Source organism: Hevea brasiliensis, chromosome 17 (assembly GCF_030052815.1).
Source record: "Hevea brasiliensis isolate MT/VB/25A 57/8 chromosome 17, ASM3005281v1, whole genome shotgun sequence".
NCBI classification, from domain to species: domain Eukaryota; kingdom Viridiplantae; phylum Streptophyta; class Magnoliopsida; order Malpighiales; family Euphorbiaceae; genus Hevea; species Hevea brasiliensis.
Genome location: NC_079509.1, coordinates 6,004,077 through 6,020,455, shown reverse-complemented (window position 1 = coordinate 6,020,455; position 16,379 = coordinate 6,004,077). Strand labels below are relative to the sequence as shown.

At 34.8% G+C, this 16,379-nt stretch overlaps 2 protein-coding genes across 5 annotated transcripts; one reads left to right on the top strand and one right to left on the bottom strand.

Annotated features, from left to right (window-relative positions):
- Positions 1–498: 498 nt before the first annotated feature.
- On the top strand, positions 499–13,623 carry LOC110669675 (polycomb group protein EMBRYONIC FLOWER 2). 4 transcript variants are annotated; one of them, XM_058140218.1, is made up of 21 exons: positions 499–875; positions 953–1,100; positions 1,473–1,528; positions 1,923–2,037; positions 2,206–2,365; positions 2,458–2,514; positions 2,836–2,975; positions 7,306–7,365; positions 7,485–7,615; positions 7,788–7,852; positions 8,916–8,968; positions 9,172–9,225; positions 9,310–9,369; positions 9,653–9,699; positions 9,783–9,904; positions 10,565–10,796; positions 11,042–11,090; positions 11,897–11,980; positions 12,109–12,188; positions 12,909–12,998; positions 13,186–13,623. In XM_058140218.1, the coding sequence occupies exons 1-21, from the start codon at positions 838–840 to the stop codon at positions 13,307–13,309; spliced, it is 1,965 nt and encodes a 654-aa protein (XP_057996201.1). In that variant the 5' UTR covers positions 499–837; the 3' UTR covers positions 13,310–13,623. The 4 variants fall into 4 exon arrangements, with proteins under 4 accessions (XP_057996201.1, XP_057996202.1, XP_057996200.1 ...); XM_058140219.1 differs by having other exon boundaries at positions 939–1,100; positions 7,306–7,368; XM_058140217.1 differs by having other exon boundaries at positions 500–875; positions 7,306–7,368.
- A 926-nt stretch (positions 13,624–14,549) lies between these two features.
- Positions 14,550–15,611, bottom strand: LOC110669678 (oleosin Cor a 13-like). Its single transcript, XM_058140216.1, has 2 exons — positions 15,075–15,611; positions 14,550–14,992 (listed from the first exon to the last, which is right to left on the bottom strand). The coding sequence occupies exons 1-2, from the start codon at positions 15,512–15,514 to the stop codon at positions 14,860–14,862; spliced, it is 573 nt and encodes a 190-aa protein (XP_057996199.1). The 5' UTR covers positions 15,515–15,611; the 3' UTR covers positions 14,550–14,859.
- Between the last annotated feature and the right edge of the window lie 768 nt (positions 15,612–16,379).

The window sequence follows — 16,379 nt, the reverse complement described above, 5'->3', positions numbered from 1 at the left end:
ATGAAAAGTAATTGCTCTTAAAAGTAATAATCAATTTGTATGTTAGGTACACAAAATATTTAAATTTAAATGTAAATCCTTTATATCTAAATGTTGTATTTATCATTTATTTATATTTTTTATTAGTTTAATTAAATATAATATTTATTTACTTAATATTATAATAATTTAAAATGTTTTTTAATTAGTATAACTAAAATAAAAAACAAATTTAAAGAGTTATATTGTGAGTAGAGTAATGTTTTATAAATTAAAATTTTTTAAATTAAATTTTTTTTTTATGATTTTCAAATTTATATATTTTTTGATATTTAAAAGAATTGAAAGCTTTTTTTTTTAAGTATTTAAAAATTTCAAAAAGAAAATTTTATAAATTTACCAATTTAAGATTAAAAATAGAGATTTTAAAAATCATATTTTAAAAAATTCCTTCCAAAAATTAATTAAATGTTATTTGCGTCATTAACCATTTCTCTCCGTGTCTATTTGATCTCTCTTTCGCTGTGTCGTTTGATACAATTCAAAATCTGTTTAGTGTCGTTTGGTTTCTCGATAGTTCATTAGTATGCCTTTCAACTTTCATTCCTGGGAAATTGAACCAAACGCCAAACAGTTCGACCATTCCAAATTTCGAGAGCCCGCAGTGAAGATTTGGTTTAGGGTTTTTTCCTCTTAAGATTATGTACGAATCGAGACTCTCCTCAGTTTCGGATTACGCACAATAGACAATTTTGTGAGCTAAAATTGAGTGCGGATTTTGTCGGCTAAGTGAAACTGTTGTTAACAGAGCAATTTATGGCTATGAAAATATTTACACTGGAAATAGTGTAACTAAGAATGCCGGGCATCCCTTTAGTTGCTCGTGAAACCTCATCGTAAATTTCTCTTCTTTTGAATTATCTAATTTCTGAGAATTTTTTGGAGTGATTTTATTTTAGTTTTGGGGTTGCAGCTATACAAGAAGCACGGATCAGATGTGTTGTGAAGATGGTTGTCTGCATTTATCTGCGGAAGATGAAATTGCTGCAGAAGAGAGTCTTTCGATTTATTGCAAGCCTGTGGAACTCTATAACATCCTCCAGCGTCGCGCTATAAGAAATGTAAATGCACTTAGTGGGTTGATATTTCCATGTTTTCAGCATTTCATGCTGTGTACTTTTTTGCGACTTGTGGGGTTTGAACTTTGCAGAGTTTCAATATTTTGGTTATTGGCATTGTAGATAACTTAGTATTCAGTGTCATCTGGTTTGAACCATCTTTTTATTATATTATTGTCATTATTTTTTTTTTGGTGCCAGTTATTGTTATTGTTTTTGTAAAGAAGATTTTAATTTTATCAAAAGGAATGTCCCAATGTTGGATTTCTTTGTATTGAGCTAAAATCTTTTTGGATATCAATATGTCTATGCTCCATTTTCTGGTCGTAGTACATGTCATCTTTCTAATTTTGCATGCTTGTGTGTCTGATGTAGCCATCATTTCTACAAAGATGTTTGAACTACAAAATACAAGAAAGGCACAAAAAGAGGTAATAATAATTCAATCTAAGTTATCTTTTTCTCGAGTACGAAGTTTTTTAGTTTAAAACAGTCGTTGAATTGTTTTGAGCTTTCTGCACTGAAAATACTAAGGAATTTTTTTTCTTTATTATTGCTTCTTGCTCAGAGGTTATAAAGCTTCAAAAACTTCTGTATATATTTTCATATAATGTATAATTCTTAACTTCCAATCCAACCTGAGTAATCTCATATGGCGTTTTCTTTCATTTACTTCTTATTTGTCTATTTTTCTCATCGTTTTATTGCCGAGAACTTTGATGGTACTGGTAACTCTTAGTTGTATAAGTGGTTTCTTTTCTTTAGTTAAACTTTCAGTACAGAAATGAGTTTGAGTACTAAAGTTTCTTTTGGTTGAATATGTAGAATACAAGTGACGATTTCTCCCTTCATGACTGTGAATGGAAATTCACTGTCTTGTAGTCTATTTCCTTTGTACATTTTATTGGCAAGAGCATTTTCTGACATTGGGGTTCCGGAGGTAAAAATATATCTGTTTCTTTTCTTTACCTTTTAAGTCTAATTGGCCAAGCAAATAGAAATATTTTTGGGTATGCTTCTTTGTTCTCTATTGTCATTGGAAGTAGTATTCTACAATTTGTTGTACCTTTTTTTATGATTTGTTTTTGCTTTTTATTCCAAAATGAAGTATTCTGCAGTATATCGCTTTCGTCGAGCATGTGTTTTGACCAACTTCTCTAGAGTTGATGGAATTACCCAAGCTCAAGCAAATTTTGTTCTCCCTGAGATTAACAAGTTGGCATTGAAGGCCAATTCTAGTTCACTTGCTATCTTGTTTATTAGCTTTGGTATGTATTCATATGATTGATTTTTAAGAATTTATCAATGGTTTCATAAGAAAGTTTCATCTGATTTTTTTTTAATATTTTTGTTATTGCAGCTGGAGCCCAAAGTCCTTTGCATGGAGATGGAGTTGATTTAACCAAAGGTCATTTGGGTATGGAATTGTTTACTTGTGAGATATAATTTTGTTCCCTAATTGTTCCTCATATGATATCATTTTGAAATTGTTATGATGTGTGCCTGATAAAGGACACTTTTAGAAATTAGCCTATCTATATTAGAGAAGGCTGTTAGGAATTAAATTGTTTGGATTAGCATACAAGCTGGTCATATTTGGTAAAGGGTAAATATAATTATCATAGAAAGTTGGAAAGTTGGATATTGTAACCCTTGTATTCTATATGAAGTGTCATCTTTCTAATCTTTCTTTTTAATTTCCAAATTATTGTTTCATTTTAATTATATTTTATATCAGAAAATGTTGGAGGATGCTGCCTGCTAGGCACAATACCACTGGAATCACTCTATATGTCATGGGAGAACTCTCCAAACTTGGGTTTGGGACAAAGGGTGGAGGTAACATCTCAGGTTGACATGAAATCATGCTTCTTAAAGGTGTGGCTCTAGATAATTCTTAGTTGAATTTTTCTTTCTTTTCCTTCTTCCTTTCTTTATTTTGTGTTAAAGATTTGGTATCCAACTGCATACCAAGTGGTGAAAGCATTAAGGAATAATTACATCTTTTCTAACTTTAATCTTGAATGAATACACAGTATGTTTGTTGCTGCTTGAGGGAGAGATTTATAACTAAGTTCCACTTTTAACAACAAAAGTATGCTAGATTGAATGGCTATACCATTGGTTGATTAGGGAAGAGGCTACAGGAGTAGAATACAACTCAACTCAACTCAACTCAATTAAGCCTTTATCCCAAAAATTTGGGGTCGGCTATGTGGATTCACTTTTTTCACTCTAAACGATTTTGGGTTAAATCCTCAGAAATTTGTAATGCTTCTAGGTCATGTTGTACTACTTTCCTCCAAGTCAATTTAGGTCTACCCATTTTTTTTTTCTATCCTCTAACCTAATGTGCTCTACCTGTCTAACTGGAGCCTCCATATGTTAACCCTTCACATGACCAAACCACTTCAATCTCTCTTCTCTCAACTTATCCTCAATTGGTACCACTCCTACCTTTTTTCTAATACTCTCATTACGGACTTTATCTGGTCTAGTATAGCCACTCATCCACTTTAACATTCTCATCTCTGCAACTCTTATCTTAGACGCATACGACTCCTTCAATGCCCAACACTCACTACCATATAACATAGCCGGTCATATGGCTGTACGGTAAAACTTTACTTTCAACTTATTGGGAATCTTGCGATCACATAAAACTCTCGTGGCACGTCTCCACTTCAATCATCCGGCTTTAATCCTATGACTAACATCCTCCTCACATCCCCCATCTACTTGAAGTACTGAACCGAGATATTTAAAGTGATTACTTTGGGACAGTACCACTCCATCTAAACTAACTCCTTCCCTATCACCAGTTTGGCCTTCACTGAACTTGCAATTCATGTATTCTGTCTTCGTTCTATTTAACTTAAAGCCCTTTGACTCTAGAGTACTTCTTCAAAGCTTTAGCTTTCTATTGACTCCTTCTCGCGTCTCATCTATCAGGATAATATCATCCGCAAACATCATGCACCAAGGAATATTCTCTTGTATATGTTTCGTCAATTCATCTAAAACTAATGTAAAAAGGTAAGGGCTTATAGCTAATCCTTGGTGTAATCCAATTGAGATCGGAAAATCTCTTGTGTCTCCTCCCACTGTGCGTACAATAGTAGTTGCTCCTTCATACATATCTTTCAACATTTGTATGTATCTAATAGATATTCTCTTTTGTTCTAACACACTCCATAGGACATCTCTTGGAACACTATCATAAGCCTTCTCCAAATCAATAAAAACCATGTGTGGATCTTTCTTTACATCTCTATATTTCTCCATCAAGCTTCTAATGAGAAAGATCGCTTCCATAGTTGAACGACCGGGCATGAAGCCAAATTGATTAAGAGAGATAGAAGTATCATGACGTAGTCGATGCTCCACAACTCTCTCCCACAACTTCATAGTATGGCTCATGAGTTTAATTCCCCTATAGTTCGAGCAACTCTGTATGTCTCCCTTATTTTTAAAAATAGGTACTAAAATACTCCTCCTCCATTCATCAGGCATTTTCTTTGAGTTTAGAATCTTATTAAATAATTTAGTTAACCATGCCACTCCCATATCTCTCAAACACTTCCACACTTCAACTGGTATTCCATCGGGTCCACAGGCTTTACCCACTTTCATTCTCTTAAGTACTTTCTTTACTTCTAAAGATCTAATCCTTCTAGTATAATTCACATTTTTTTTCTATCGTTCTATAGTCTATATTCACGCTATTACCATTTTGACTATTATTAAAGAGATCATTAAAATAATTTTTCCATCTTACTTTAATGTCCTCATCTTTCACCAACACTTTTCCTTCTTTATCCTTAATGCACCTAACTTGATTGAGATCTTGATATTTCCTTTCTCTCCCCCTTGCTAATCTATAAATATCTTTCTCCCATTCTTTAGTTCCAAATTTCTCATATAACTTTTCAAAGGCCTGTGCTCTTGCTTGACTAACTGCCTTTTTTGCCTCTTTCTTCACTATCTTGTGCTGTTCATATGCCTCATTATTATCACATTTAAGTAATTTCTTATACCATTCCCTTTTTCTCTTCACTGCCTTTTTTACTTCCTCATTCCACCACCATCTCTCTTTTGAGTGTGGTCCATGTCCTTTAGACTCTCCAAGTACTTTCTAGCTACTTCTCTAATCTTTGATGCCATCTGTATCCACATATCATTGGCCTCCATATTCAGCTTCCATGCTTCGGACTTGAGAAGCTCATTTTTGAACTTCACTTGCTTTACTCCTTTGAACTCTCACCACTTTGTTCGAGCTACACTATTTCTTCTGACTTTACTTGAATTGTTCCTAAACTTGACATCCAAGACCACTAACCGATGTTGACTTGTTAAAGCCTCACCTAGAATGACCTTGTAATCCTTGCATAGAGCTCTATTTGTCTTCCTGGTTAAGAGGAATTCGATTTGGCTTCTATGTTTCCCACTTTTGAAAGTCACTAAATGTGACTCTCTTTTTATAAAATAGGTATTTGCTAGTATTAGGTCGTATGCCATAGCAAATCCAGAATATTTTTTCCCTCCTCATTTTGACTGCCAAAACCAAAACCTCCATGAACATTCTCATAGCCTTGCCTATCACTTCCTACATGTCCATTCAAATCTCCACTAATGAAAATATTCTTTTCATTTGGTATGCTTTGCATTAAATCATCCATATCTTTCCAAAACTTTTGTTTACTCTCACTATTTAGTCCTATTTGTGGGGTATAAGCACTAACTACATTTATTGTTTTTCCTTCTAGTACTAGCTTTACTAGTATAATTCTATCTCCTATTCTTTTCACAGCTATTACAGCGTCTTTCAATGTCCTGCCTATGATTATGCCCACTCCGTTCTTATTTCTCTCCTTTTCAGTAAACCACAGTTTGTACCCTGAATTATCCACTTCCTTACTTTTCTCTCCTACTCATTTAGTCTCCTGAATGCAAGTAATATTCACCCTTCTCCTTTCCAAGGTATCCACAAGCTCCATTAATTTTCCTGTGAGTGATCCAACATTCCAAGTACCAATCCTGATCCTCCTATCTTGTTCCTTCCTAATTGGTCTCCTTTTATGATATCTTCTATTGTTTTCTATGTTTATCTTGTGTTCTGTTCAGTTATCTGTTTTACTATCTATCCTATGGATTAACTTCTTTACCTACACTCTTCCATGATGTGGGAACCCTTGCTCACTTAACACCACACTCAGGCGCCGGCATGGCATGGCGCGTCGCTTTCGTTGAACGCCCTACACCTTTGCATATTTCTCACTACACCCGGGCTCCAATGTAGCGTGTTGTTAGTAGAGGACGCCCCAATGTTTATATCATTTGAATCCATATCATAAGGTTTGACGAAATTTTTACGCTGGTTGTCACCTACCGCAACCCTCCTCCTTTATTCGGGCTTGGGACCGGCTAAGCGCAAACTACTTAGGCGGAGTCAGGAGTAGAATACAAGGGAAAAAAAAAATTCTATTCATCCACAGATTTGATAAATGAAGTGGGGCTGGTGAGAGAACATGCTTCAGCTAATAAAATGAGTGTGGAAAAGTGGGACCACTAAGTCAAACCTTCCTTTTCAGCTACGCTTCCCATCTATTGATTCATAAACAAAGCTAAATATTCCCAATAAGTTGCAATTGATATTCCTGGACCACTGCAGTGTGTATTAGCGGTGCATTATATTATCCTTTTGTCAATTTTACACTTACATCATTGATTAACCACTTTGCTTGGAACAGAATAAGAACAAGTGTTCTAATGAAGACACTTCCCCAGCAAATTCATGCCAATAGCACTGACAAGAGGCTAGGTCACTGAGTCACTGACTTGGCTCGTTCATAGAGTAAAACTAGGTTAAAGCCAATTTATTTGACATGACTGATTATTTAAAGAACTGAACTAACACTGGGTCTCGTGACCAGTTCATTAATCTGACTGGCCAAGGTGGCCTCTATCAGCTTCAATATTATTTACACCATGAATGTAGCCCAGTATGGTCTGTGTAAAACGGCTATTATGAACTGTTACCAAGCTTGCTCCACTTTCTTGAATTTTAACTTTTACTCATTTATCTAACCTGAGGTAGTTTGGGGGAAATGCTACTATTCATTTTTTGCTATTTTTGGTTACTGGGATTCAAGTGATTCTTTTTATGTTATGAATTTTGTGTAAGTACCTTTTTTTGTTCCTTGTGCAGTTAAATTGTTTCAATGACGACAAATGCCTTTCAATTCAAATTCCATATAATTCTGAAACTGTGGTTTGTTCTGTCCTTAATGTCTTCCTTTTGAGTTTGAAAATTTTCTTTTTCCCTCCATCTATTTTGCTAGATGAACTAACAAATGTGTCATTTTTTGGTGGTTTGGGTTTCCAAAGAATGTTTCACAGCGCATTCAAGTCAACATCTATGCAGAAGAGGTTGGGGCTAAGGAAAAATCTCCATATCATTCATACACATTTGGTGACATTTCTTCTTCATCATTATCTCATATTACTAATATTATTCGGTAATCTCTGATCCATCATAACTTCAGTTTGTCATCCTCCTTTTCAAGCTTATCATTTGATTTTTGCTTTTTTTTTTTTACTCCTTTCTTGCATTTGCATGATTTGGTTGCTTGTAATTTGGGAAATATATGTTTGCCTATAATAAATGTTTTCAGAACTTGTATTGTTTAGGTTGAGGACTGGAAATGTCATCTTCAACTATAGGTATTACAATAATAAGTTGCAAAAGTCTGAAGGTACTGTTGATTGTTCTTTTAGTCATAACTTTTGCAAATTTTAGCTTTGTTCTTCTCTTTTACTCAACTGATTCCTTAATTATTTTTAGTTATATTTACTATCTACTTAGGTTTTAGTTGTTAGTCATTTAAAGAAATGCTTTTCAATCATATTTTGCTAGTGTGATACCTGGTGCTTTGTTTTTCCTAGAAGGAGTTTAGCTGCGGAGGTGCCTATGTTCCTGGAAATACATAGTCACTTTTTTGACTAGTTGACCATCTAAAGCAGCAGAGTCTGCATATTGTGGACAATAATTGGAAGCTTTAGAAAAGCTATATCATTACCCAATACCCACCCTTAATTGTCTGAACATGACTTGTAAAGAACTTAATAACTTTCTGTCCAGCTTCGGTTATGGAAAGTTGGGATATAATGATGATGATACATTAAAAGGGAACATGGAATATTAGGGGAAAGAGCCTGGTTTTATTTATCCGGAGTCAGAATTTTCAATATAGTCATTGATATTCTAGTTTTCATTGGTGAAATTGGCTGGAAGTAATTGCTAATTAGATTTCAAATCATGGCTTGGGCTATCTTGAGAAATTTATGATGATTGAATCTGGTCTCAACTGGGCTAATGGTGTTTTACTAATCACAAGTTTAATATTGAACGCACTACTCATACTGGAAATTATCATCAAGAATTACTTTATCTCTCGCCGTCTACTTCAAAGATACCTCCTGAAACATTTTTCGAATGTAAAATGGCAGTATTGTCAAAGGAATTAGTAAAGATTCATTTGTACAGAATAACTTCATAAATTTCATTGTGAATGTAAAATACTTATATTGTAATTATACAAATGAAAATGCAGGAGTGAGAAAAAAGATGCAGGTTTGTTTGTCTGACTTTGAGAATTTCATCCTTTGAGAAGCATGGATGATTATTTTCAAACTGTTTAGGTCCTTGATTGGGGATATTGTGCTTCTTGGTTATTTTGATATTATGTTTTTTAAGCTTTGGATTTTGGTTCTTTCTAATAGTATGATCTAAAAGGTCTTTGGATATCCGTCTTGCAGTAACTGAAAACTTCTCATGTCCATTCTGCTTGGTAAAATGTGCAAGTTATAAGGTATGAGCATTCTTGACTTTTGATCGAGCACTCGTTCATTCCCTGTAAATAAAATGAAATCATAATTACTGGACTTTTATTTCGTGATGCTTTTTCTTCGTTGCTGCTTTTTTTCCCCCTCTGTTTTCTCTGTTTATCCTTTGGATGAGTCTGAGCTTTCGCATTCGATTCTTACAAGTTTTCTTTTTTTCTTTTCTCCTTAGGGTCTAAGATATCATTTGCCTTCATCACATGATCTCTTCAACTTTGAATTCTGGGTTGGCAATCTTCAGGAATCTTTGTGCATTCTGGTCATTAATGTTTTCTGTAATGTGACTACTAATGCCTTGGATCCTTTATAGGTAACTGAAGAGTTTCAAGCTGTAAATATATCAGTGAAGAATGATATCTGCAGATCAGAGGTCAGGATTTTTTTCTTCCTGCATTTGTCAACTTGGGAGGAATATCATATTACTTTGTTAGTATAGACCCCTAAATGCTTAGCACTGAAAAGTATCTTCTGTAAGCCGGCATTATTTGGTCTACCAGAACTAAAGAGCCTGTTCCAGACTTAAAATTAGTCTGTTGACTGAAACTGCAAAGTATGAAATTGATGGAATTGTTATGTGCACATGCAAAATGCCAAGTGTTAATTCCTCTCCATTTGTTGTTCTTGGAATTTATTTACCAGTATGCTTTATTCAGATTGTTGCTGATGGTGTTGATCCAAAACAACAAACATTTTTCTTTCGGTAAGTTGCAATTTTCTCTGTGCCATTTGTTTGGATATTTGAGAGTATATAGGACTGAAATGGTTGTGTGTGTTTCTTCATAGGTCAAAGAACCCAAAGCACAAAAGACACAAGAACCTTGTTCAAAATGCAAAGCATGTACATCCATTCATCCTTGAGTCAAACTTGCGTGTTGGAGCCTCTTGTATCCTAGATAAGGCTGATGGTAACAAAATTTAATTAATGAGTTTTTCCATTCCTACTATATTGCTTAATTCATTTATTTTATTCATTTTATTTGGTAAGATTTAAACTTTGATGAACAATAACTCAGATGTTTTAGAGACACTGGAAATATGGGAAAAGAGACTAAAATGGAAAAGAAAACTACCAACCTAACCTTCTTCCACAAATGTCCACGAATGATCACATATCAGTTGTTGTATCCTGAAGTCCCATTGCACTGACCAGCAAGAGGGTTGGGCTTTTTATTTGCATCCTCATAGAATTGTTGCATCTCTTTCTTACATAATAGGCTGTGGATTTCAAAACCAACATACCTAAAATCATTTATCATCTGGGAATAAAATCACTATTTTTGAACTATGAGGTGCTAACTAACTTCAACCAAAAAAAAAAATAAAATTGAACTCATCATATGACTGCCTTGTTTAACTTTTTTCTTTAGCTGCAAGGTTTTTATTTTGAGCAGGAAACGTGACTATCTAAGATGGCACTATTTATCAGTAATATGAGGAAAATCTCCTTTATTCAGTCATTTTCAACAGATTCATTGAAAGTGTTTCCTTGTGACTAATTTTGCAAGAAGCCTTTTATGGGATCATTTTTTTTTTTTACTTGTTTCAGATGTGATGACTTGATTCAGATGTGTGTATCTCAGGTGGGAAGGATTTGCCTAATGCCAAAATTGGTGCTGTAGCTGGTACAGAACATGTTCCTTCTAGCTTTGATGATGTTGGGGTTTCAGGATCTGCAGTACAAGCATATCCTGATCCTGAATGTGTTCAATCGGCATCTGGAAACAATTTTGCACCCCCTGCAATGCTGCAATTTGCCAAGACAAGAAAATTATCTATTGAACAGTCGGACCTGAGAAAGTATGTCTTATCTATAGTCAAACTTTTTGCGTGCTCTTTTTTATTACTTTAGGCAGTGGAAAATTTCTCTAATTTAATAGGATTAGTTTGTCAGGCCTGGTTATTGAAGGTAAAGCATCTAGTTGTTTATATGCCATATGTATTAAACTGTATCAGTTGGTTGAAGATGAAGTATGGCTATTCAATATACCACAAAATTGTTGGCTATGAATATAGGTTTAATCTAGCATGTTTTCTCTTTTCAGCCGTACCCTCCTTCACAAAAGGCAGTTCTTCCACTCTCATAGAGCTCAGGTGACTAGTGACCTTGTCATTTAAATACTGTTCCATTTTGTCACTAGTGACCTTGTCATTTAAATACTGTTCCATTTTGTCTTTGTTTTGGTCATTAATGTGTATATTGTTTAGTTTGTCATCCATATTAGGCAATTGTCTGCTTTTTTAGTGTTTCTTGAAATTGATCAACCCTAAAATCTAACAAATTTTTGTTTTGGAATATGTCTTACATATATGGATGGTAGAGTTTGAAGAGTCTATTATTAAATATCATTTGGCTTCTTTACAAGCCATATGGTATTGTGGAAGTTGTGTTTCTTGAATATAGAAAATATTTTAGAAATTTTGCAGCCACATATTTTGAAACATTATAACAGTTGTGGAATTCTTGAAAGGTAATATAGAAACTCTTAAATCTTTTATTCTGAGCTTGCAGACAGTAATAGATTTCTTTTATCTATTGAAATGGGATGAATTAAGAAAATCAAGCTGCTCATATGGATTTTGACAATAATAATAGTGGTAATTTCTTACAGAATCATCACAAGTTAGTGTCTGTTTCTTTTTTGAAATGCCTAATATGGTCATGGCTATGCTTTGAATTGGTGCATTGTTATGACAAACTTGTTAAGTGTTTAGTAATCTGTCTGCAGCTTATGGGTTATCTTTTGCCAATAGCCTCAGTGGATCTAATTGCAGTTGATTGTTTTTTATGATTCTATTTTTCTCCTTGTTGTTTGTACTACTGTATCTAATAAATTAATATACGTGGATTATATGCTTCAAAATATTTGAAATGTTTTTTTTTTTTTTTTTTTTTGAAGCCAATGGCAATTGAGCAAGTATTGTCAGATCGGGATAGTGAGGATGAAGTTGATGATGATGTTGCTGATTTTGAAGATAGACGGGTATGCATTTATTGCTATATGACTTGTTACTTTCTATTCTATATATAATGTTTGTTGAAATGTGTTTTTGTATGTCTTGGCCCTCTTCATTGGTTCGGACATACAATTTTGCTCTATTTACACTGCAGATGCTTGATGATTTTGTGGATGTTACTAAAGATGAGAAGCAAATGATGCACTTGTGGAACTCCTTTGTGAGGAAGCAGCGGTAATCATCTCTTTCCATTTTGTTTCTGATTAGGATTCTTAATTTAATCAACACAACACTAGCCTGGGGTAGGTTTAGCCTTGATGCTTTGTTAAGACTATACATCATGACATGGAGGTCATGGACTTGAAGTTATGGAAAAATGCTTTGCACCGCCTAATCTCCTTGGAGCTTGTAATGTGGTAGACTGGTTTAATTGTGTTGGCACCCTTTGGAAAAGCCTCAACCCTTGATGTTAATTACCAGATAGTTGATTTGATACGTTTTGGCATTTATCTCTAAGCCTCTAACTAGAGCCATAATCTTGATTATCATCAATTCATAATATCATGTTTGTTTGACTGTCATGAGCGACTTTTTGTTTTTTGGTTTATTCTTGCACTTTATGGTTATTTAAAATTGAACCAGATTTTTCCATTGATTTTATTTATTTATTTATTTGTGTGTCTAAGACCCTTATTTCTTCTTTGAGTATGGTTTAAAGTATGTCTTTTATGAAAGGTTGTTTATGTTGCATTTATACATATACATACTTGAGGTATGTATAAATGCAACTGGATGATGTGGGTTTCGTCATTCTTGGTTTATCCAAAAGTTATGATTCTTGTCACATGAGTGTTTGTGCCAGTTTTGACATTACTTAATTGATCATTTGCAAATTATTGTCTTAATATACATTTCTGGCTTCCATTTTGTGTTATTTGTTTTCCATTGTGGCAGTGTGTTGGCAGATGGTCATATCCCTTGGGCATGCGAGGCATTCTCAAGATTGCATGGGCATGATCTTGCCTGTGTCCCAGCCTTACTTTGGTAATTCATTTGGGATTTGTTTCAATATACAGTCCACTTTAGTTGTTTCATGTTCCTGTGTGTTACAATTTCTCCATTCCATTATTTGCAGTTGCTAGCAAGTGTTTTGTTTCCTCGGGGACAGACAGCTTTAAATGATAAATCATTCATCAGCATTCTAAATATGAATTCACTTTTGGTTGGGCAGGTGTTGGAGATTGTTTCTGATAAAATTATGGAATCATGGTCTCCTCGATGCCCGCACGATGAACAACTGTAATATTACCCTCGAGCAACATCAAAAGCAGGTCCCAGATCCTGTGAAAACTTAGAGAGATGGTCCTTTCTGTTGGTGATCAATGAATGAATAAGCAAAGAGGAAAAGCATCCTTATCATGTACTGATAATTGGGAATCTTAGAGGTCTTTCCTACCTTCTTCTTCTTGTGATATTGTACCCCCATGTTTTAGCTGATAAAATGATTTCAAGGCACGTCCATATCTGGACAATTAAGTATTTGTTATTGTTCATTGTTTATACTTGACATTTCAAAATCATTATGTCATAAAATAATGTCGTCTTATTGGCGGCAATAACCCCGTGTACAATAACCTAACTTAGTAACAGATTCTTAATTAGTTCTTTCTCTTGCCTATGTAAACGGTACCGCATCATTGTGATCCTGGTTCGAGATAAAGAGTTTTAGTCATACAAACAAGCTAGGGTTTTTGAGTAAGAGAAGGAAGCTTGGTGATCGGTGCAAGGTTAGGAGAGACAGAGAACGATGCAAAGAGAAGTTTGGTGATTGGCGCCTGGTCGGAGAGTCAGAGAATGATATGGAGTGTGCATGGCTATTAGCACGGAGCTTAAAAATAAAATAAAATAAAATAAAATTCACCACCTTCCCAGAAGATGCACGACTGACGAATGAGGAGAGCGAATGTTAGGTTTGCGATGGTGAGGGGAGGTGGTGGGAGGGGTGATCGCATTCTTTTTATGGTTAAAAGGATTTTTAGTAATTCAAATAAATATTACATTTTTATTATTTTTATTTTATTGAACGATAAATTATTCATTTAATGATAATTTTTATTAAATCTAAAAAAACAATTTATAAATTATACCGCTCATTAATTCATTATTGTGAATCATATAAAAGATAATGTAATCAAAACGAAAATAAATTATCATAATTAAGTACTTGGTTAAGAATGAGGGGATTAATCTTTTTTTTTTTTTAAATTAACGAAGTATTTATACTGAAAAGCAAATTTTTTGTGTTTAGATATAAAATTAATTTAATTAATTTTATTCTATTAATGTAATTAATCGGCTAATATATAAATGCTTTCAAATTTTGAAATATATATGATAAAAAGGATTATTGATAAAAAAAATCGATCTAATTGTCACTCTGGATGCATCTCAGCCCTCCTACTCCCAAAGAATCCACATAACAAGTGTCATTTATAGGTGCCAACTGCCATGCAATTTGACGCCTGTCTAATGACACTCCAACAAATCATTAATTTGAACTAAAAATCGATCCATCCAATCTGAAATGCACTCAGAGGCCAAAAACTATTAACCGAAATCAATTGCTTACTTCACAAAACTAACAAGTTGAATAAAAGACTTCATTACGTACAGACTTAAAAGACAAGCTCAAGGCAAGAAATTATTTTAAGAGCACTCACAGAAGATCCATTAACAAGAAGAGTAACCCAAATTCCAAAACGAACGCCAAACAAGCAATGGCCTTAATTTGGAAATTAATTACGACTCGTAGATATGTATGTATCAAAGCATCTCCACCCTAATCTTTGATTGTATGATTATTTCTCCATGAAAAAAAGGCAGAGATGAGGTGACCAGATCTCTTCTATGTCTGTTGACCAGTTGCGAGCTGTCCAAACTGTTCCGCCCTGTCCTTCATTTCTCGTGCCTTGCCCGCTAGCTTCATCCGTGCCTGGTCCAGACTTTCTGCCCCTGGTGGCTGCTTCCCAGTAACATACCTGCAACGTAACCCTCCCATTATTATAGTGAATTGACAAGAGGTAGTTCCTTTACCACAAGGAATTTAAGAAAATGTATTACCTATAGATCCATGACAAGATGGAGATTGCTGCAACGCCGAAACCTCCCGAGGCCAGGAACCCGGTGATTATGAGACCAACTGCTATGACAGCAGGGACAAGAATCGGGCTTAAAATGACCAGCAATGGAGTAGCTACGGTGAGTGCAATGACGGTCCCAACAAGGATCAAACCAGAGAGAAGTAGGAGAGATCCACCAGCGGTGGCCGCAGTTGCTGCCTTGACCACCTGGTGGGACCTTGGTGGTAGCTGGCCTGCTTGCAGTGATTGTTGCTGCTCAGCCATTGATGTAAAACGAGCAATTGAATTGCAGTAGCGGGTGATGTAGTTTTGAGAGAGAAGATGAAGGTGATATATAGAGAAAATGGGTGCCAATAAGGATGGTACGTGTTGAGGAAAGAGGAGGTACGTGTTAAGGAGGTTGTCATGCAGGGGTTGCATGCAATGAAGCGATTCGGTCCTCAGACACGTTTGTTTTTGTACAATTTGAGGTTGTTGAAGCAAATCGAAACTCCCCAGTCCCCATCCCCCAAGTGAATGGAATTTAATGTCTACATGTTTTTTAAATAATAATAATAATATTCTAATGCAATTTACCTTTTCTTCTATTTCAAAGAAATTTTTGACATGTTAGATTTCCTTTTCATTTGTCCTTTAATGTAAGGTTGATGATATCATCATGTATTCAACTTTATTACCTAATTAGTTTTGTGGCTTCTAAAACCCATTAACCTAGAAGTTTGAACCCAACCCATGAAAGAAGCAAATGAAATCAGTTAGAAATTCTCCATGGCATGTTGAGAAAGACAATCCACAACCTTCCACCATAATTTTATTGCACAACACCATTAGTAGATTGAAAGAGCACCCATAGGTAAATTCATATCCACAGACAGCATTACATAACACAACCAAATCAAATTCCAATCAAAATTGAAATAAAGAATATCAACACAGAGAAACTAATAAATGATGAGAGCACTCTAGCACCAAAACCATTCTCTTCTTTGCTGCTTGAGAAAACAATAAGCCCTTCAACGATTTGAGTTTCCCCTGCTGAGCCACCTAGTGAGGATAGCAAATCTAGTGTCAAATGGGGATAACACAGGAACTTATTACCAACAGCTTTTTCAATCCTATCATATGCCATCCTAAAGGCCATTGATTCTTTAATTCAACCATGACAACCCATACACAGATCTGCTTCTTATGACTCTCTCCATAAAAAACTCCAAGATCGGTAAGAAACAAACAACCCAAAAGATTATTTACTCTCAACCTAGTTGAGGGAGAGATAAACCATAGC

What these genes read in the sequence shown, in the direction of transcription:
- LOC110669675 (XM_058140217.1), top strand. Translation starts at nt 838, where the DNA reads ATGCCGGGCATCCCTTTAGTTGCTCGTGAAACCTCATC. An exon ending in TGAAATCATGCTTCTTAAAG is followed by an intron (nt 2,976 to 7,305) that starts GTGTGGCTCTAG and finishes TTCCTTGTGCAG; the next exon opens with TTAAATTGTTTCAATGACGA. An exon ending in TAAGTTGCAAAAGTCTGAAG is followed by an intron (nt 7,853 to 8,915) that starts GTACTGTTGATT and finishes TCCGTCTTGCAG; the next exon opens with TAACTGAAAACTTCTCATGT.
- LOC110669678 (XM_058140216.1), bottom strand. Translation starts at nt 15,514, where the DNA reads ATGCAACCCCTGCATGACAACCTCCTTAACACGTACCTCCTCTTTCCT. An exon ending in ATCTTGTCATGGATCTATAG is followed by an intron (nt 14,993 to 15,074) that starts GTAATACATTTT and finishes GTTACGTTGCAG; the next exon opens with GTATGTTACTGGGAAGCAGC.